The 20,944-nt window shown below is 44.1% G+C and overlaps 1 protein-coding gene across 3 annotated transcripts; it reads left to right on the top strand.

The window, feature by feature from the left end:
* Positions 1 to 860: 860 nt before the first annotated feature.
* LOC118373163 (protein phosphatase 1 regulatory subunit 16A-like) lies at positions 861 to 20,363 on the top strand. Of its 3 annotated transcripts, none has more exons than XM_035759227.2 (12): positions 861 to 1,773; positions 2,240 to 2,458; positions 9,079 to 10,115; positions 11,116 to 11,186; positions 12,704 to 12,849; positions 13,085 to 13,188; positions 14,536 to 14,660; positions 14,998 to 15,123; positions 15,240 to 15,315; positions 16,727 to 16,856; positions 17,022 to 17,184; positions 17,337 to 20,363. In XM_035759227.2, exons 3-12 carry the CDS (start codon positions 9,866 to 9,868, stop codon positions 17,826 to 17,828), a joined length of 1,683 nt encoding a protein of 560 aa, XP_035615120.1. In that variant the 5' UTR covers positions 861 to 1,773; positions 2,240 to 2,458; positions 9,079 to 9,865; the 3' UTR covers positions 17,829 to 20,363. The 3 variants fall into 3 exon arrangements, with proteins under 3 accessions (XP_035615120.1, XP_035615118.1, XP_035615119.1); XM_035759225.2 differs by having other exon boundaries at positions 2,237 to 2,458; XM_035759226.2 differs by lacking the exon at positions 861 to 1,773 and adding an exon at positions 1,792 to 1,991 and having other exon boundaries at positions 2,237 to 2,458.
* Positions 20,364 to 20,944: the final 581 nt, after the last annotated feature.

Raw genomic sequence — 20,944 nt, 5'->3', positions numbered from 1 at the left:
AAAATAAAAAATCTGTGTCCAAATCACTGCAGAATGTTACTCCAGTGTTGACCAGGGAGGTCAGCAGAGGTCAACAGATTACTGAGTCATCATTGTCTGCGGATCTCAGCAGCACATCGTCTTGGCCTGGGAGTTTTCCCAGGATTATCAGTCCAACCAACCCCGAGCTGTCAGTGGAACCGTCACATAAACAGAATAGGCCTACTACATTTTAAACACATTTCTAGCACATGTTAGCTAGATCACTTCAGGTGTGTTATCTTCATTCTCTGATAGATACAATACCCTCCCCTTTCACTATTATAAAATATAACACACCTATATATTTTTTCTAGAGGTTAGAGCCTTGGGCCAGTAACTGAGAGGTTGCTGGATCGAATCCCCGAGCTGACAAGGTAAAAATCTGTCGTTCTGCCCCTGAGCAAGGCAGTTAACCCACTGTTCCCCGCACCAAAGACGTGGATTCAGAGTGGTTGGGTTAAATGCACATTTCAGCTGAATGCATTCAGTTGTACAACTGACTAGTTATCCCTCTTTCCCCTTTCTATGAAGCAAGAGAAGGGGTGGACTCCAGTTATTTTCATACAGCTGTTCTTTTGAATGATTTTAAAGGGAAATGTCAGAAAATGTGAGACTAAGTTTAGGTAGCTAGGATTTTGTTGTCAAATAGTTTGGTGAAGGTAATTTTACTGTATAGTTACAGTTGATATGCACTGTATGTTACATAATAAATATTGCACTAAGCGCACAGTATTTTAATTTATAGGGTTTGGTCTGAGCAATGTCGTCCTCTTGTGGCACCTTTCAATGACAACAGCCGATGTTATGTTTGAATCAGATGGCGTGTCAAGGGGAGATGAGAGTGAGAAGAATTTGTTTAGAGTGGAAAATGCAAAAGGAAATAAGATAAGTAAATTGCTAGTGGACTCGAGTAAATCCAAGCGTAGTTATGACAATTTTTAGGTCGGAGTAAAGGTTTTGGATCGACGTTGTTACCTGGGAGATTCGATTGAAGTCTATAGAAATTGTGGTTTGAGGTGGCGATGAGAGTAGCGAGAGGTGCGCACTTTCTTTGTGGTGTGTATCTTTGGAACAGAAGGAACGTGCTCTGCGCCTCAATAAGATATCGGATTGGAATGTGACGTGTGTGGCTTTTCGAAGCAGAGCGCATATCAAGGGTGTTATCTCTGGGGTGGCACTAGAAGTGAAATCAAAGGATATATGTGAAGAATTGGATCAAGTGGTTGGTGCACTCCGACTGACCCGCGTAGTAGAAGGCGCGAAGAAGCCCACTCCATCCATTCTATAGTTTAAAAAAAATATATATATATGAAGTCTCTTCTCCCTTCACCTGTGTATTTTGATTTTATGTGATACCATGTGAGAGCCTTCATGCCCAAAACGTGATAAATGCAAAATATTTGGTCACGTGTATGTAGATGAGCGGGGAATCGTATGCCAGCTGAGCCACATTTTTATTTTACCTTTATTTAACTCCGCAAGTCAGCGAAGAACAAATTCTTATTTACAATGACGGCCTTCCCCGGCCAAACCCTAACACGCTGGGCCAATTGTGCGGCACACTATGGGACTCCCAATTACGGCCAGTTGGGATACAGCCTGGAATCAAACCAGGGACTGTAGTGACGCCTCTAGCACTGCGATGCATTTCCTTAGACCACTGCGCCACTCGGGAGGCTTCTGTATAATTGCGTTGGTGAATATGCACCCGAATTTCTGAAGTGTCCTGTTCGGGTGAAGGAGACTGAGGCGGTAAGAATATGAACTGTCCAGCATGTCCTATCCGGAGGCCGTGAGAAGAGTGGAATAAATTAGTGAAGTTTAAGAAATAATGGTAATAGGAGTAGACACCAGATAATATTAATTGTCAGAGGGATCCTGACATGTTGCATATTAAGAAGTTGGACTTTAGCGTTCATTGCATTGGCTATCATCTGCACAGGGAAAACAGAGGACACCTAAGAAAATAGGTATTGTGAGTGCAGCTGAGCATTTTGTTGGGATTTGTGGGATTTAAAAAAAATAGTTTTTTACAGCAGAGGCATTACAAGGAATGCTGTCGATGAATGCTCCATCTTCACATGCACCCGAGCCTGTTTATGGATGGGATTTGAACTGTGACTGAAGGAGTGAGATGTTTTTTAAAATTTTGTATAGCCTCGTGTTCCCACCCCATCCCGCAATGAAATATATTTTGTTTCAATACCCGGTGCAGTAGATGGCGGCAATAGACCTACACCAATAGGTGTATTCTGCCAAACAACCTTAAAAAGAAGAAGAAGAATATGACAGCGCAGCGGTTGTTATGGAGAAGCATTTCCCCGGAGGGCTGGAGAAACATTGGAGAGCTGGCGTTGGGGACAGAAAGCAGCTGATCGGTTTCAGACGGCCTGAGAACACGAGCTCGCGCTTCTGTCAGACTGAATGAACTCCATAGGTAAGCAACGTGCTTTGTTTTTCATCGCCAATACATTTGAAAATCGACATTTGAGCTACGCAAAGCAAACTTTTACCGCGACTGAATGAGGTTAGGTAAGTGAGTTGTGTTCGCAGCCTAGCGATAGCTTGGTTTCCTAATTAATTTGCATGGAAGGCATTACAAAATGGCAATGACGCACAGGTTGGCCACGGAGAGCGAGCGGTATGTTTGATGTAGCAGGTCGTTTATGATAAGCGATGTAGAAACGTTTGCCGATGACCAAATTTAATTTAGTACGTCAGCTAACCAGCTGCATAGTTTTATGTGACTGGGGGATTAGATTTAGACTTTTGGCTGAACTAGACAGCTACCTAGCTACTTACTGCGTGTAGTGTAACCTGGCACCTAGCATGCTAGTCTCTTACCTGTAGCGTGCTAATTAAATCTGCTAACATCTACCCACAGTGAAACAGATTTTTCATAATGATTCTGCTTGCTTACTATTCAACGTTTGTAATGTATTGGTCAGACATTTCCTGTTATTTTAGGAGGATAACTTGTTACATGATTGTAGACAGTTGTTAACATGTTCTATTCATGCAACAAGTTACTTGCATTTTTCAGTAGGCTAGCACTGCAAGACTGTTGTTTTCCCAGATACCAAGTAAATAAGCATAGATAGATGTATACATTTTAATCCCTTACTTTAGAATATAAATTCAAGTCTATTGCATTTATGTATCTTGTCCATGCGTTCTTTTCCAGGTCTGACTGTATGACGTTTTGGTGTATTATATTTTTGTGTGTCATGGACCAACAGGATATCAGGCCTAGATTTTATGTTATAAGAAGTAAAATGACAATTGCACTTTGCACCTTATGTTGGCTGTCCCTACACTTAATGTCCGTTGCAGCAAACATTTATGATACTGGTCATAGTGGTTCCTATTTCCCTGGATTTGCATAAATTAGCATTTGATTTTGTTTTCATGAAGAAACAGTCTATTGAAAGAGAGGAAGCAGGTCACATTTCTTATTGTACTTTAGGGAGATCTGGCAGACGAGAGGTAGAGGTTACACCTACTGCATGAACTTGAGTAGTGCACACTGCTGCACTCACATGTGTACACTATCAAAGATTCTGGAGATTAACACAATAGCTTTGGCCACATTGCAACATGGTACACACACTGGCCTACGTAAACTTCTGCTCTGTGGCTGACTGGTTTTTGGTTTACTTTAAATCTTGCTAACTCTTTTGAAAGAGGGTCTTGCCACTCTAAGGTCGTTATGTTGTCTGAACAATAGACTTCATACAGCAAGGAGAGAGAACCATACCTAACAAAACGTCTTATCCAACCATAGGATAAACAATACTAGCTCTGCTTTTCTCTGCCTATCGATGTAGACCTAACTGCTGGGGACAATGTTCAGTTTTCACAAATCTGGCTGTCACTTATCCATCTCTAACTACTGTATAGCCTAATGATAAGACAGTGAGACGGTTGGGCTGATAAGCCTTGAAGGAGTTTATAACTACTGCACCCTGACTTTGACATTTCCTCTTCTTTTTTTGCCACCTACTGAACAAAACTCATTAAAATATTGCCTTTGGGTTTGTCTCCCTCCTGCCTTCCCATTCCTCTTTACCTCCTTCACTGTCTTTCCTCCACATCCTCTTGCCTTAATTTCCCTCTGCTCTCCCGTCTGTCTTCCTCCGTCTGTCTTCCCCTGTAGCCTCGGAAGGCTGAGTGATTGTGTCTAACATGGCTAAAGGTCACTCCAGTCCACACATGTCAGGACTTCTGAAGTGTCATGTGTTAGTTGCTCATTAAACCATTTTAAAGCTGGGGATGGGGGGGCCTTTTGGAAAATTGACCAGGAGATAAGACAACTGGGCAGTAGTTTAGGTGGCAGGATCATTCCAGAACACCATTGATTCAGCATTGTTAGCCTATATAAAAGCCAGGGATACAATGTACATGGGTTTGGTTCTTCCTGTCCTCTGATGGGACAGGAATGCTATTTAGGCCCAAGCTAAATCTAGCCAACATGTATGGTCAACTACCACTACCAATTGATATGCTGCTGGATTTATCATTATCGCCTATAAGGCTGCTTTAATCAGATTTCAAACCCATTTTCAGATTAAATTCGTCTCCCTAACCAATACTTAGGCCTGTTTGTTACTAAGCCTAGGTCTATGTGGAACACAGGTTCACAGTAATCCCTGTTTTTGGCCTATAAAGTCCCTTTGAATACCTTACTCTATTGGCCTTACTCTGTAACTCATGTATGCACAAATGTGTAAGTCATTTGCCTTTTCTCTTGGGGACTAAACCACACCAAACAAATATTTTTGTGTGAGTATTCATAGTGAGGGCCAGTCACTGAGTGATTTGTTCCACAGAACCACCGGCCCTCCCTGTCCAGGCTGAGTCATTGACAAGATGGCTCATGTTAAGTTCCAAGCATTCACCGACCAAACTCAAAAGTACACTGATGATACATGAATGCAGATGAGCAAACTAGGCCACCCAGAAGCCTATAAGCTGGTAGTGTGTACTACTGAGGTAGAGAAGAGATTCAGCAACACATGGAGGACAATGGAATCAAATAAAAAGCTTCTTTATTTAAAAAAAGTAGAACCAAACGCATTTCGATTTTTGGCCTCCAGGGGTTTTTTCCACTCCTGCCGGTGATGCCCAACCTGACGCATTCCTATACTAACTTGAATACTTACTGGGTAGGGTTAGGGAGTGACATGTCAAACTTTCAGTAGGCCTACCTAGTGGCACCCATTTTTAAAAGGTATGATAAACTGTCATCTGCTTGCTGCCAGAAGACAGTTTGTTTTACTATCTGGAAGTATGCCTGGTTGCATATATGAACTGAGATACAGATACAGTGGGGGAAAAAAGTATTTAGTCAGCCACCAATTGTGCAAGTTCTCCCACTTAAAAAGATGAGAGGCCTGTCATTTTCATCATAGGTACACTTCAACTATGACAGACAAAATTAGAAGAAAAAAAACAGAAAATCACATTGTAGGATTTTTAATGAATTTATTTGCAAATTATGGTGGAAAATAAGTATTTGGTCAATAACAAAAGTTTATCTCAATACTTTGTTATATACCCTTTGTTGGCAATGACAGAGGTCAAATGTTTTCTGTAAGTCTTCACAAGGTTTTCACACACTGTTGTTGGTATTTTGGCCCATTCCTCCATGCAGATCTCCTCTAGAGCAGTGATGTTTTGGGGCTGTTGCTGGGCAACACGGACTTTCATCTCCCTCCAAAGATTTTCTATGGGGTTGAGATCTGGAGACTGGCTAGGCCACTCCAGGACCTTGAAATGCATCTTACGAAGCCACTCCTTCGTTGCCTGGGCGGTGTGTTTGGGATCATTGTCATGCTGAAAGACCCAGCCACGCTTCATCTTCAATGCCCTTGCTGATGGAAGGAGGTTTTCACTCAATCTCACGATACATGGCCCCGTTCATTCTTTCCTTTACACGGATCAGTCATCCTGGTCCCTTTGCAGAAAAACAGCCCCAAAGCATGATGTTTCCACCCCCATGCTTCACAGTAGGTATGGTGTTCTTTGGATGCAACTCAGCATTCTTTGTCCTCCAAACACGACGAGTTGAGTTTTTACCAAAAAGTTAGATTTTGGTTTCATCTGACCATATGACATTCTCCCAATCTTCTTCTGGATCATCCAAATGCTCTCTAGCAAACTTCAGACGGGCATGAACATGTACTGGCTTAAGCAGGGGGACACGTCTGGCACTGCAGGATTTTGAGTCCCTGGTGGCATAGTGTGTTACTGATGGTAGGCTTTGTTACTTTGGTCCCAGCTCTCTGCAGGTCATTCACTAGGTCCCCCCGTGTGGTTCTGGGATTTTTGCTCACCGTTCTTGTGATCATTTTGACCCCACGGGGTGAGATCTTGCGTGGAGCCCCAGATCGAGGGAGATTATCAGTGGTCTTGTATGTCTTCCATTTCCTAATAATTGCTCCCACAGTTGATTTCTTCAAACCAAGCTGCTTACCTATTGCAGATTCAGTCTTCCCAGCCTGGTGCAGGTCTACAATTTTGTTTCTGGTGTCCTTTGACAGCTCTTTGGTCTTGGCCATAGTGGAGTTTGGAGTGTGACTGTTTGAGGTTGTGGACAGGTGTCTTTTATACTGATAACAAGTTCAAACAGGTGCCATTAATACAGGTAACGAGTGGAGGACAGAGGAGCCTCTTAAAGAAGTTACAGGTCTGTGAGAGCCAGAAATCTTGCTTGTTTGTAGGTGACCAAATACTTATTTTCCACCATAATTTGCAAATAAATTCATAAAAAATCCTACAATGTGATTTTCTGGATTTTTTTTCTTCTCATGTCTGTCATAGTTGAAGTGTACCTTTGATGAAAATTACAGGCCTCTCTCATCTTTTTAAGTGGGAGAACTTGCACAATTGGTGGCTGACTAAATATTTTTTTGCCACACTGTAATGATAACCCCCTTCACCTCTTATCTCCATGTTGATTGACAGCATTACTGGGAGAACTGTCAGCCAAAGACCGTGAGATTAGGCAGGAAGGGGAAGTTAGCGGTTTTGTGGTTTAGGCCAACAACGTGCAAAGATGTAGACATGCAGACGCATGCACTGCTGTCAGGCTCACACAGATCAGTGTTCACTCTGCAACTGAACAGGCTCGTGACTTTCAGCAGTACAGAGGGGCAAAAAGATGGGTGATGACACACATGCATAGAAAGTTATTAAATCCCTGGTTCACATGGTGTGTTCCTAGTGCGAACAGCAAACACAGGAAACCGGTTTTATGAACAAGGTTGTGGGATTGAGGACAAACACATAGACATGAAGACCAGTAGTTCTCATGTCTACATCACTGTTTTCAATGCAAAAAGTTCATTTAAAATATAGGCATACAACTGGTGTGGTGCTGTATTTTGTAAATGCTGATTGTGGTTTTATTTCGGTGGCATTGTGGTTTGTTTTTAAATAGTTTATAGTGCTTTCTTCTGCTCCTGAAGTAAAGTCCCTAAAGGGATTGTGGGGGACATGGCCTCTATCCATTCCTCTTCCAAATCTCCTTAAGTGTCTGTAAAGGATGAGTCTTCTCTCTGTGTTCACTGTGGTGGGGAAGTAGGCCTTGAAGGGTTACGCTACTTAATGCTCACTGATTACAAACTGTTCTGTGGTGTGTGGACACTAGACCGCCACAGTTGACTGGTTTACCATGGTGATTTAGCCTATAGCCTGTTAGCCTATGCGTCAGCAGCTGGTTTGTGTGTGTATACGGCTGCTTAGTCAGTCTGTAGGTGCTGTTGAAGGAAGAACAAGTAGGTAGGAAACAGTTCAGTTCTCTGGGGGGGGGGGTAAATATATTTGAATAGGAATACCAGTATGCTGTGTGTTTCTTGTGCCCTGACAGGGACACTTTATTAGTGTGTGAGGGTGAGTAAACATTCTGAATCCAAGGAAATCATTACACTGTGGTCTGGGCGCTGACAATGGCCAGGTCATGCTAAATATAGTTTGTGGCCACAGTGACAAAAGTGTCCCTAAAGCAAGTCTACTTATTATGAAGCGTCTTGCCATCTGCAGAGGAGGGTGTCAGGAACAGCTTGTCTTCATACTGCCAGATCTTTGATTTATTGTCCTCGTCCACCCCTCAGGTAGACCTCAGTTTGGTGTTGTTTCCCTGGTCCTGCCTGCTATCTCGGTCTCCCTGAGTGCGTCTAGTTGACCTTCCTCTCAGCGACTCACAGGCCAGGCTAAATAATGGATGAGATGCCTGGAAAGAGCGGCTGGCGTGTATGGCCGGGACGATACCAGTATCGCGATACGAGTTAGTATCGTGGCAAGGAAACAAAAAAACAAAGCTGATTTAACCTCTTTAGGAGAACAGCTCTAATGTTGGAAACAAACATCATTATGATGTCATCCAGAGTCACATGTATTTATTTTCTAAACTACAGCACAATATGTTACATACAGCAGGTTATTAAAGGGACAATGAGTGAGGTCTGCTTCATGTTTACATTTTTGCCACTGAAAACTATTGTGATACTGGTATCATCACATCTCTACTAATTAATTAATTTAATCTGTTATACTGTGTGTGTGTGTGTGAAATTAGTTAGGTTCAGTTTCGAGGCAATTATCAACTGGGCAGGGCATCTTCAACTGTCGGGAGGAGGAGGTGAGCAGGCCCTACCAGTCGGGGCGGCAGCAGGGGAAAACCATTCAAAAAATGACATGTCCTCCTAATACAGAAAATATTGCGAAACTGTTGTGAGATGCTACATACCTGGATAAACAGGGAGGACAGCCAGAAGGGCCACTGCTAGCCTAGCACTTAGCACCCAAACAAGTGTCAAGTACTACAACCCAACTAATTACCACCCTACAACATCCTTCCCTGATCCGTCCTCTCACACTAACCAACCACAGAGCGTGCTGTGCTGAAGCCGAGGTGGTGCTGCGCAGGGCAGGCAGGGTGTGTCAATCATTAATGAATGGCGTCCCATCTCCGGTTTCCTCAGTCAGGGAGGGAGAGTGGGACTGGTTCAAGATTGTGTACATTACGGTAACAGTGAACTCTCTCTCTGTCTCCAGGTGTCAGGGGAGGGAGGTAGAATGTTATGTATTCTCAGCAGCACAATGGATCCTTGAGATGCCTTGATGCCGGACTCTTCCTGTTTTCTGAAGCACCACCTGCACTGGCCTATTACAGGACTAGAAGACTGACAAGTGATCCAATCCCATGCAGCCCCCACCTCTGACCAACCTCTGACCAACCTCTGCCCTTCCATTCTCTCGTACTATTGCACTCTGAATTAAGGTTCTGTGCAGTATTAGTTCAAATGTCTTTATTTTAAAAATGTTTTTACCTCAGATTTTTTTAAATGAACATTTTTTAATATACCGGGACCTCACGATACAATACTTAGGCGCCGATATGTATTGTGTTTCTCATGATTCTATAGTTATTGTGATTTGATACTGTGGTTTTATTTGCATTTGATGTTCCAAACATATTGCTCACCACATGTCGGCTGCAGAGAGTCTAGAGAAAGCATGATAAAATGAGTTTTGATCATTCATGGAAATAAGTGCTGAGAACATGTTGGCTCATTATTTAAGAAGAAGATGGAGAACAAGTTGTAGGATGGCGAGTGCTAGTTAACGCTTCCTAGCAAGAAAAATACATTACAAATCAAAAGTGGCGATTTATAATGGAACTATATAGATTTATAATATTTTTTTTAGCGCCGATATGGATTTAAGGACTGAAATATGGTTCAAAGTTATTTTTCTTCACTTTCTACTGCTAAAATCCAGAACCAGATCAGACCAGTGAAACAGGACAACAGAGGGGGGAGGGGGTGGGCATTGGCGTGGCATGGCGGAGCACGGCGAGCTGCTCAGTGAGATGGCAACGATTGGGCGTCTGAGTGCCACGGAGCGCTTGAAGCATGCCCAGAAGCGGCGCGCCCATCAGCTAAAAGGCTGGGCCCAGATGGACAAGGACATGGCCCGCGGCGCGGGCAAGGCCGGCCAGAAAAGCAACAAGAAGGGGCGCACGCGCAGGGTGGTCTTCCCCAACAACATCACTCTGCTCGAGGCTGCAGCCCGCAATGACCTGGAGGAGGGTGAGTCAGTCAGCACACCACTATGGGACGGTTTCAGAAACAGATTTTTAAGCCTAGTCTTGGGTTAAAAAAGCATGCTCAATGGAGAATCTCTTCAGTAAAAGTGCTTTTAAATCCAGGATTAGGTTTAGGATAATCCATGTCTGGGAAACGGGCCATATAGGTTTTATTCTACCAAAGGAATTCCCACTACCCCTTAGAAAAGCCTGTAGTTAACTCTCACTGTTTATCATGGCTGCTGTTCTTCAAAGTAACAGGAATAGTGGCAGGGCAGTTGCACAGCACGACCGCTCTATAAACACAAGTTACACAAGAAATCATTCATGCATATTTTACGTGAGACGCATCACACTTTTAGGCTTATCAGAACGGGCGTTTGGTTTCAATGGTGCTATTGTTAGCACACCTGATTATGGCTAATTATAGCGGAAACTTAAACTTTTGATTGCATTGCAAGAGCAGAGGTTATCTGAAATTTATACAACAGGTGGGTCAAATCCTGCATTCTAATTGGTTAAAACCACATTCCAGACGATTCCACCGGCTAAAGCTATGACTCTTAACACATTAGTGTTCCATTTCACTGTGAAATCCACTGTCTCATCAGCCCAGCCAGAGACAGGCAATTCCTAAAAGTTGATCTCCACTGTAAAACTCATCTAGACATTATTTCCTCTTTTTTTAAGACATGTATATTGTGTGGATTGTTTATTGTTAGATGTTACTGCACTGTTGGCACTAGGAGCACAAGCGTTTCGCTACACCCACAATAACATCTGCTAAATATGTGTATGCGACCAAACAAATTTGATTTGAAGACTAGTATTTGGTTTCCAACTGCAGAGATTTGCATAAACCTTGCTGTGTCTCTCGACTCGGTCCTAACAACACCGTTCCAATATCCTCCAAACACCGGCTTCTTGGGCAATATCACTTAACTAAGATTCATAGTGTGACTTACTGGAGTTCTAGTGAATAATGGCCATGTGTTTCTCTGCAGTGAGGGAGCTGCTGAACGGTGGAGTCAGTCCAGATCTGTACAATGAGGACGGACTCACTGCCCTTCACCAGGTACACACACACACACAGTCCGACGTCTGCCCGCTTGGTCACCCTGTGTGTGTGTTTTATGTTTAGTGTGGTTCTCAACACTGTCTGTACTGTCTGTCTGTGTGTGTGTTTTATGTTTAGTGTGGTTCTCAACACTGTAAGTACTGTCTGTCTGTGTGTGTGTTTTATGTTTAGTGTGGTTCTCAACACTGTAAGTACTGTCTGTGTGTGTGTTTTATGTTTAGTGTGGTTCTCAACACTGTAAGTACTGTCTGTCTGTGTGTGTGTTTTATGTTTAGTGTGGTTCTCAACACTGTAAGTACTGTCTGTCTGTGTGTGTGTTTTATGTTTAGTGTGGTTCTCAACACTAAGTACTGTCTGTCTGTGTGTGTGTTTTATGTTTAGTGTGGTTCTCAACACTGTAAGTACTGTCTGTCTGTGTGTGGGGTGTCGATCTAAATTCACAGTTTATGTAAACACTGTAGAATGTTTTCACACTGCTTCTAGAGCTAGACATGTAACTGCCGCTCTGCTTTGGGCTGGCTCTTACATTCCTAGACTGTTGGGAAGGATAGATTGTGACCCCCCTCATAGCACTACTGGGATGTTTGGAAACGTCTACCAAAACACAAACAAGAAAAGACACTGCTCTCTTTAGAAGTAAAACACACATCCTACATGTACATGTTAGCCCCCCCCACACACACACACTGTAAATGTGTAAGAGTGGCACTAGAGAGCACAGTGCTCTCTTTATAGTCATGAAGTATTTCTTCCCTCCAGACAAAATGTAATGTGTTTACTTAGTAAAAGGCTGGAGGCCTGAACCTGTGCAAATTCAGTTTACTCTGCAGTTGACCGTAAACCTGTGTGTGTGTGTGTGTGTGTGTGTTTGTGTTATGCCCGTTGTGTGTGTGTGTGTGTGTTATGCCCGTTTTGTGTGTGTGTTATGCCCGTTTTGTGTGTGTTATGCCCGTTTTGTGTGTGTTATGCCCGTTTTGTGTGTGTTATGCCCGTTTGTGTGTGTGTGTTATGCCCGTTTTGTGTGTGTGTGTTATGCCCGTTTTGTGTGTGTGTGTGTTATGCCCGTTTTGTGTGTGTGTTATGCCCGTTTTGTGTGTGTGTTATGCCCGTTTTGTGTGTGTGTTCTGCCCGTTTTGTGTGTGTGTGTTATGCCCGTTTTGTGTGTGTGTGTTATGCCCGTTTTGTGTGTGTGTGTGTTATGCCCGTTTTGTGTGTGTGTGTTATGCCCGTTTTGTGTGTGTGTGTGTTGTGCGCGTTTGTGTGTGTGTGTGTTTTTGCCCGTTTTGTGTGTGTGTGTGTTATGTCCGTTTTGTGTGTGTGTGTGTTATGCCCGTTTTGTGTGTGTGTGTGTTATGCCCGTTTTGTGTGTGTGTGTGTTATGCCCGTTTTGTGTGTGTGTGTGTTATGCCCGTTTTGTGTGTGTGTGTGTTATGCCCGTTTTGTGTGTGTGTTATGCCCGTTTTGTGTGTGTGTGTGTGTGTGTGTGTGTGTGTGTGTCTGCGTTCCCCCTGCAGTGCTGCATTGATGACTTTGTGGAGCTGGTACAGTGTCTGTTGGATGCCGGGGCCAGTGTGAACGCCTGTGACAGTGAGCTGTGGACACCACTTCACGCTGCTGCCACCTGTGGACACACAGACCTGGTGCAGCTCCTGGTGCAGTCGTGAGTCACACAAACACCTCAACACGACACACTAATCTACACAGTTTCAATGTACTGTGCAGAATGCGGAGGGCTTTAAAATGGACAAATAGTTTTGACCCTCTGGGTGAAGTGCAACAACTTCTTCCCTTTCTTCAGACACTATTGTAGAGTTCAGACATCCTTATCATTTCCAAGTAGGCTGTGATAACGATGTGTGTGCTTCTGGTGTAACGTTCTCCTTGTCTGTGTGCAGTGGAGCAGAGCTGCTGGCTGTCAACGCTGATGGCAACATGCCCTATGACCTTTGCGAGGACGAGGCCACTCTGGAGTTGCTTGAGATGGTCATGGCCGAGCAGGGTCAGTAGGGAGACTAAAAACCAACCAGACTCATCCTCTCTTTACATTTCTAACCATACACTCACCCTCTCACCATGGCTACAGCCCTTAGCCACAACCCTGTAACCATAGCTACAGTTGAAGTTGTACATTTACATACATCTTAGCCAAATACATTTTAACTCAGTTTTTTCACAATTTCTGACATTTAATCCTAGTAAAAATTCCATGTTTTAGGCCAGTTAGGATCCCCATTTATTTTAGCTTTTATTTATTTCATCACATTCCCAGTGGGACAGAAGTTTACATACTAATTGAGTATTTGGTAGCATTGCCTTTAAATTGTTTAACTTGGGTCAAACATTTCGGTTAGCCTTCCACAAGCTTCCCACGATAATTTGGGCCCCTTCCTCCTGACAGAGCTGGTGTAACTGAGTCAGGTTTGTAGGCATCCTCGCTCGCACACGCTTTTTCAGTTCTGCCCACAAATTTTCTATAGGATTGAGGTCAGGGCTTTGTGATGGCCACTCCAATACCTTGACTTTGTTGTCCTTAAGGCATTTTGTCACAACTTTGGAAATATGCTTTGTCCATTTGGAAGACCCATTTGCGACCAAGCTTTAACTTCCTGACTGATGTCTTGAGACGTTGCTTCAATATATCCACATCATCTTCCCTCATCATGGCATCGCTTTTTTATTTTATTTTTGTGAGGTGCAGCAGTTCCTCCAGCAGCAAAGCACCCCCACAACATGATGCTGCCACCCGTGTGCTTCACAGTTGGGATGGTGTTCTTCGGCTTGCAAGCCTCCCCTGTTTGTACAGATGAACGTGGTACCTTCATGCATTTGGAAATTGTTCCCAAAGATTAAGGTCTACAATTATTCTTTGCTATTTTCTTTTGATTTTCCCATGATGTGAAGCAAAGAGGCACGTAGTTTGAAGGTAGGCCATGAAATACATCCACAGGTGCACCTCCAATTGACTCAAATGATGTCAATTAGCCTATCAGAAGCTTCTAAAGCCATGACATCATTTTCTTGAATTTCCCAATGTATGTAAACTTCTGACTCACTGAAATGGTGATACAGTGAATAATAAGAGAAACAATCTGTCTGTAAACAATTGCTGTAAATATTACTTGTGTCATGCACAAAGTAGATGTCCTAACCGACTTGCCAAAACTATAGTTTGTTAACAAGTGGTTGAAAAACACATTTTAATGATTCCAACCTAAGTGTATGTAAACTTCCGACTTCAACTGTACCTGGAAGTTGCAATCCCCTCTACGAGCCTTACTTAAACCCAGTCCATGGCAAATCAACAAGGGTCTATGTGGAAGAACTCTGACTTGCTGTGTGTCTGCAGGTATAACCCAGGACCGTATAAACCGGTGTCGTGGGGCTAAGGAGATGAATATGCTCACAGATCTTCGAGTGCTGGTTCAGAATGGAGCGGACCTGAACGCTCAGGATGACAACGGGGCCACGCTGGTGAGACACTAACATTCAAATAGATGTTTTAATTTTTTTTAAATTCTTCCCCTCTAATCAGGGACTGATTTTAGATTTGGGCACCAGGTGGGTACAATTCATTATCAGGTAGAACAGAAAACCAGCGGTACTCTGAACCTCATGGTTTTGGATTGGAATACCCCTGCTGTAACCCTGAAAACATACCTGGCTGGGGAGAAAACATACCTGGCTGGGGAGAAAACATACCTGGCTGGGGAGAAAACATACCTGGCTGGGGAGATTTTCTAGTCTTGTATTATGATCATATCTTCACTTCACCACTGGGATGAAAGGTTGACTAACAATTCCCCTCCAGCTGCACATAGCGGCGGCTAACGGCTACTTGTTGGTGGGGGAGCTGCTACTGGAGCACCGGGCCAAGGTGGAGCAGAAGGACACGGACGGCTGGACACCACTCCACGCCGCCTCCTGCTGGGGACAGGTCAGTATTGTAGCACTCCGAGAACAGGCTAGAATGAAGCCCCCTTTCTCAACGGTTATGTTATGCTAAATGGCTGGCTCACTGACCTGAACGTACTGGCGTGTCTGTTTCCCTAGATTCTGATGGTGGAGCAGCTGGTGGCTCATGGGGCCAGTCTCAACACCAAGTCTGTCCTGGAAGAGACGCCGTTGGGTAACAACATCATATGTTTACATTTGAGTCATTTAGCAGACGCTCTTAACCAGAGACTTCAGATAGCATTTCAGTCTGCAAAGCCTGGTGGGATCATGTCCGAGGCATTTCAATCTTTCAGATAGCAAGACTGAAATGCCTCTGACATGATCCCACCAGGCTTTGCAGACCGAGATGAGTTGAGAATACACATGCAGGAGTCCCTGAAGAACTAGCAAATTAGCAGGAAAAAAACAATTGAAGCAGGCGTCAAGAAACAAACCACCAGCAGAAGTATTTACCTGACAGTATACACCTGGTGGGACAACCACATATCACAGGCAGAGAAAGTATACGTTTCCTCAATAACGTAGCTGTCAGTAGTCAGAGCTAGAAGTGGGGGTCAAGTGCTGGTAATTTAGATGCTTTTATTTTTTACATCCTGTAGTTAGACTGTGGGGATGTGATGGGCAATGACACAGAACCCTTGTATAGGTTGACTTATTACCTGTTATCTTGATAGATAATAGTCCTCAAATCAAATGTTACACATAGCATCACCATGTATCAAAATGTAAGCCTGAATGGGGAAGGATTCGACAGAAATGTCTTCTGCATTTACCCCTCTGAATCAGAGAGGTGCGGGGAGCTGACTTAATGGATGTCATCGGCGCCCAGGGAGCAGTTGTGGTTGGGGGTTAACTGTATGGGGAGGACATGTCCTGACTCTGTTGTGTTTTCTGTCTGTGGTGATGAGGAGGTGGGGGTTAACTGTATGGGGAGGACATGTCCTGACTCTGTTGTGTTTTCTGTCTGTGGTGATGAGGAGGTGGGGGTTAACTGTATGGGGAGGACATGTCCTGACTCTGTTGTGTTTTCTGTCTGTGGTGATGAGGAGGTGGGGGTTAACTGTATGGGGAGGACATGTCCTGACTCTGTTGTGTTTTCTGTCTGTGGTGATGAGGTGGGGGTTAACTGTATGGGGAGGACATGTCCTGACTCTGTTGTGTTTTCTGTCTGTGGTGATGAGGAGGTGGGGGTTAACTGTATGGGGAGGACATGTCCTGACTCCGTTGTGTTTTCTGTCTGTGGTGATGAGGAGGTGGGGGTTAACTGTATGGGGAGGACATGTCCTGACTCTGTTGTGTTTTCTGTCTGTGGTGATGAGGAGGTGGGGGTTAACTGTATGGGGAGGACATGTCCTGACTCTGTTGTGTTTTCTGTCTGTGGTGATGAGGAGGTGGGGGTTAACTGTATGGGGAGGACATGTCCTGACTCTGTTTTCTGTCTGTGGTGATGAGGAGGTGGGGGTTAACTGTATGGGGAGGACATGTCCTGACTCTGTGTTTTCTGTCTGTGGTGATGAGGAGGTGGGGGTTAACTGTATGGGGAGGACATGTCCTGACTCCGATGTGTTTTCTGTCTGTGGTAGATGTGTGTGCTGACGAGGAGGTGAGAGTCAAGCTGATGGAGCTGAAACACAAACACGACGCAATCATGAAGAGTCATGACCGACACAAGGGCACCTTGCAGAGACGAGCCTCCAGCACTGGCAGCAGAGGGTGAGTGGGGAGGGGGGGTTGAACAATAGAGAGGATTAGTTCAAGGTTTAAAGATGGAAGGTTAAGAGCAGATGATGGTTTTGTTAAGACACAGGCAAAGCCTCAGCCTCTTGTCAGTTTGTAGCTGTGTCTACAGTGTCTGTTTGTCGCCCCCTGTCTGAGCAGTAAGGTGGTGCGGCGTGTGAGCATCAATGAGCGTTCCAGCCTGTACCGGCGGGAGCACCACAAGGAGGCCATGGTGTGGCAGGAGAGAGGCCGGCAGGCCGAGCCGCAGGACGACGACGAGGACAGACAGACAGACAACGAGCTCCACCATCACATTGCCATGGTGAGTTGTAGTGAGTTGTACTGTTACTTCTGTCATAGCAACAACACCAGGACAAACTGCTACCATGTTCAGTCGACATTGAGAATAGATGATATGATTCAGAGTTGATAGGTGAATGTGTCATATTAACTCTGTTGCTCTGGCTTTCTCAGGCTGCAGGTACCATGTCGAGGCTGGAGAATGAGGAGGGAGCGGAGAGGAAGTCTAGTCTGGGGAACGGTGGGACGCCCCTTGCCCTCTCGGCGTCTGTCCCAGGGGAGCAGTGGAGTAGAGGCCGGATGGACCGCAGTGCCTCCTACCAGCTGAGCCCTGCCTCAGGGTCTGGGGAGGAAAGGGACAACATGACCCTGGAGAAATCCCACCAGACTCTAGCGGACCTGAAACGCCAGCGGGCTGCGGCCAAGCTCAACAAGTACCCCGCCCCACCTCTACTCCCTCCCTCAGAGGAGGAGCCTCCCTCTCCCACCCCTCTGCAGGAGGTGACCCCCTCCCGAGCCGCCCAGGAGACCCCCAGCACAGAGGTGGCCTTTCCCAGCGCTGTGTACTTCACTCCAGCCAGTGGGGACCCGCCCCTGCTCAAACTACGAGCCCCAGAGGAGGACACGTCCAACAACACCAAGGAGCCCTGCTGTGGAATCATGTAGAGACATACAAACACTCCCAAGCCACAATGTAGAGACACACAAACACTCCCAAGCACCCACTGCCTGACTGGAAATGAGGGGATGTGTAACACTCCTATGTGGCAAACCGATTTCAAGTCAAAACACTACGGTGACCACCAGATATACTTTTTAAGGATTCATTGCAGTTTGATTCATTCTAAGCATATTATTTGGTTCTGTCAATATGCCGTTGAATGTTTGGTCTTAACTCCATTTTAGTAAATGTATTAGTACATTTTATCTTCTTGCACAGATTTATTTTAAACCCTCCTTCCTGAAAAATGTCAAACATTTAATATACGAGCACTTAACGTAATGTTCCTCATTGCTCCTCTGAGGGTGTGGCCAGAGGGGTCTATTTGGATCTCAGGAGACCTTATGTGGCCACCTGGTGGCTTTTTAGGCTGTGTGTAGAGACCTACAGATACCAGTATTACTCTTGCAATAGCACTGAGTACTTTCCTCTGAAGTCCCTTTTTTCATGTGTGTTTGGGGCAGTTCAATAAGAGTTCTCACACAGGATGTATCAAGCACATACTATATGAATTGGTCATCTGACTTCAGTGAGTAAGATGCCCCTTTTCTGCTTTGAATAAGCACAAGAGCAGAATGAACCAAACCTGATTTATGCTTTTTTTCAAGCTGATATTTGGACCAATGAATGATTTTTCCTACTTATGATTGACTGAACATGATTTGAGATGTGCACTGTAACTTGATGTGCACTATTGATTGAAGGGAAGCACGGATTATGATCGAGAGTGAGGCAATTTCCTAATGTGATTGATACAAAAGGGTACGTGATAGCATTTATTGATCTGACAGTGCATCCTGAAAGTATAGATTGACTTTTTTCCAAATTTTGTTTCATTACAGCCTTATTCTAGTTCCCCCCCTCAATCTACACACAATACACCATAATGACAAAGCAAATTTATTACAAATAAAAAAACATATCACTTAACACAAGTAATCAGACCCTTTACTCAGTTCTTTTTTGAAGCACCTTTGGCAGGGATTACAGCTTCGAGTCTTGGGTATGACGCTACAATGTCATGCTTCAACATAAGGAAGGTATTGGCCAGGTGTTGAGCAGTGCCTGGTTTCCTCCAGACGTGACGCTTGGCTTTCAGACCAAAAGTTCAATGTTTTCATCAGACCAGAAAATGTTGTTTCTCCTGGTCTGAGTCCTTTAAGTGCCTTTTGGCAAACTCCAAGCGGCCTGTCATGTGCCTTTTACTAAGGATTGGCCATAAAGGCCAGATTGGCGGAGTGCTGCAGAGCTGGTTGTCCTTCTGGAAGGTTCTCCCATCTCCATAGAGGAACTCTGGAGCTCTGTCAGTGATCATCATCAGGTTCTTGGTCACCTCTTTGACCAAGGCCCTTCTCCCCTTGATTGCTCAGTTTGGCAGGGCGGCCAGCACTAGGAAGAGTGTTGGTGGTTCCAAACTTCTTCCATTTAAGCGTGATTGAGCCCACTGTGTTCTTGGGGACCTTCAACGCTGTGGAAATGTTTTTGTACCCTTCCCAGATTTGTGCCTTGACCCAATCCTGTCTACTGACAATGCATTTGACCTCATGGCTTGATTTTTGCTCTGACATGCACTGTCAACTGTGGGACCTTAGACAGCTGTGTGTGCTTTTCCAAGTCATGTCCAATTAATTGAATTTACCAAAGGTAAACTCGAAAAACCTGTTTTCGCTTTGTCATTATGGGGTATTGTGTGTAGATTGATGAGGGAAAATGTTTACATAATAAGGCTGTAACAAAATATACAAAGTTAAGGAGTCAGAATTCTCTCTGAATTAACTGCATTTGTTTTCCAGACACACCAGTCTGTCTGACAGGGTACAGAATTGGGATTGTTTTTGAGAAGTTTATTTTTCTCGTTGGTTTGAATTTGTATCACATTTAAGTGTAGACAAGTGCTTATTGCCCTACCTTTCTCCTGATCAGCATTCATCACTGTTATTAAAATGATTTAATGAACAAAAAAATAATCTGTTCAAGTGCACTAAGAAAATTGTACATTTTAATAAGATGCCATTTGTTAACAAGTTGTTTTTTGTTTTTTTCCTAAATGATTGTAAGAGATTCTTATATTTAAATGAAGGTGTTTTTGTCATGATGTTCAACGTTCCTCCTCAGGATGACAACTTTCTCTAGACATTTCTATTTGAACACTTTCTATACTCTGAATAGTCGTGCTCAGTGGCTACAGTAGGTTGTCCTTAACCATTCCTTCACAACAAACCTTTCCTTCCTAGAAACCAGGATCTACCTTGTTTTCTATACATTTCTGTCAGGGGCGGCAGGGTAGCCTAGTGGTTAGAGCGTTGTACTAGTAACCGCAAGGTTGCAAGTTCAAACCCCCGAGCTGACAAGGTACAAATCTGTCGTTCTGCCCCTGAACAGGCAGTTAACCCACTGTTCCTAGGACGTCATTGAAAATAAGAATTTGTTCTTAACTGACATGCCTGGTTAAATAAAGGTAAAATAAAAATAAAAGGTGTTGTGATGACCCTGTCATTTAATTTAGACAATCTTGTTTAACCTTGTCAGTGTGATGGTTTATCAACAGTAAGTTCCTTCTGTAGCACAGGAGGTTGGTGGCACCTCAATTGGGAGGCACAGGCTCGTGGTAATGGCTGGAGCGGAATGGGTGGAATGGTATCAAATACATGGTTTCTATGTGTTTGATGGTATTCCATTCGCTCTGTTCCAGCCATTATTATGAGCCGTTCTCACCTCCGCAGCCTCCACTGTTCTGTAGGGTTGGCGAAGATATAAATGCAACATGGTCCCATGTTTCATAAAAGATTCCAGAAATAAATGATTCCAGAAATGTTCCATATGCAAAAAAAAAGTGTATTTCTCGCTAAATGTTGTGCACAAATTTGTTTACATCGCTGTTAGTGAGCTTTTCTCCTATGCCATAGGAGCATATGTGGCATATCAAGAAGCTGATTAAACAGCATGATCATGACACAGGTGCACCTTGTGCTGGGCACATTTAAAGGATGTCTCAAGTTTGTGGGAATGTGCAATTGACATGTTGACTGCAGAAAATGACCACCAGAGCTGTTGCCAGAGA

This window comes from Oncorhynchus keta, chromosome 28, assembly GCF_023373465.1.
Source record: "Oncorhynchus keta strain PuntledgeMale-10-30-2019 chromosome 28, Oket_V2, whole genome shotgun sequence".
Classification (NCBI taxonomy): Eukaryota; Metazoa; Chordata; class Actinopteri; order Salmoniformes; family Salmonidae; genus Oncorhynchus; species Oncorhynchus keta.
This window is presented reverse-complemented; position numbering and strand designations above follow the sequence as displayed.

What these genes read in the sequence shown, in the direction of transcription:
- LOC118373163 (XM_035759227.2), top strand. Translation starts at nt 9,866, where the DNA reads ATGGCGGAGCACGGCGAGCTGCTCAGTGAGATGGCAACGATTGGGCGT. An exon ending in CCGCCTCCTGCTGGGGACAG is followed by an intron (nt 15,124 to 15,239) that starts GTCAGTATTGTA and finishes CTGTTTCCCTAG; the next exon opens with ATTCTGATGGTGGAGCAGCT. An exon ending in CCTGGAAGAGACGCCGTTGG is followed by an intron (nt 15,316 to 16,726) that starts GTAACAACATCA and finishes TGTCTGTGGTAG; the next exon opens with ATGTGTGTGCTGACGAGGAG.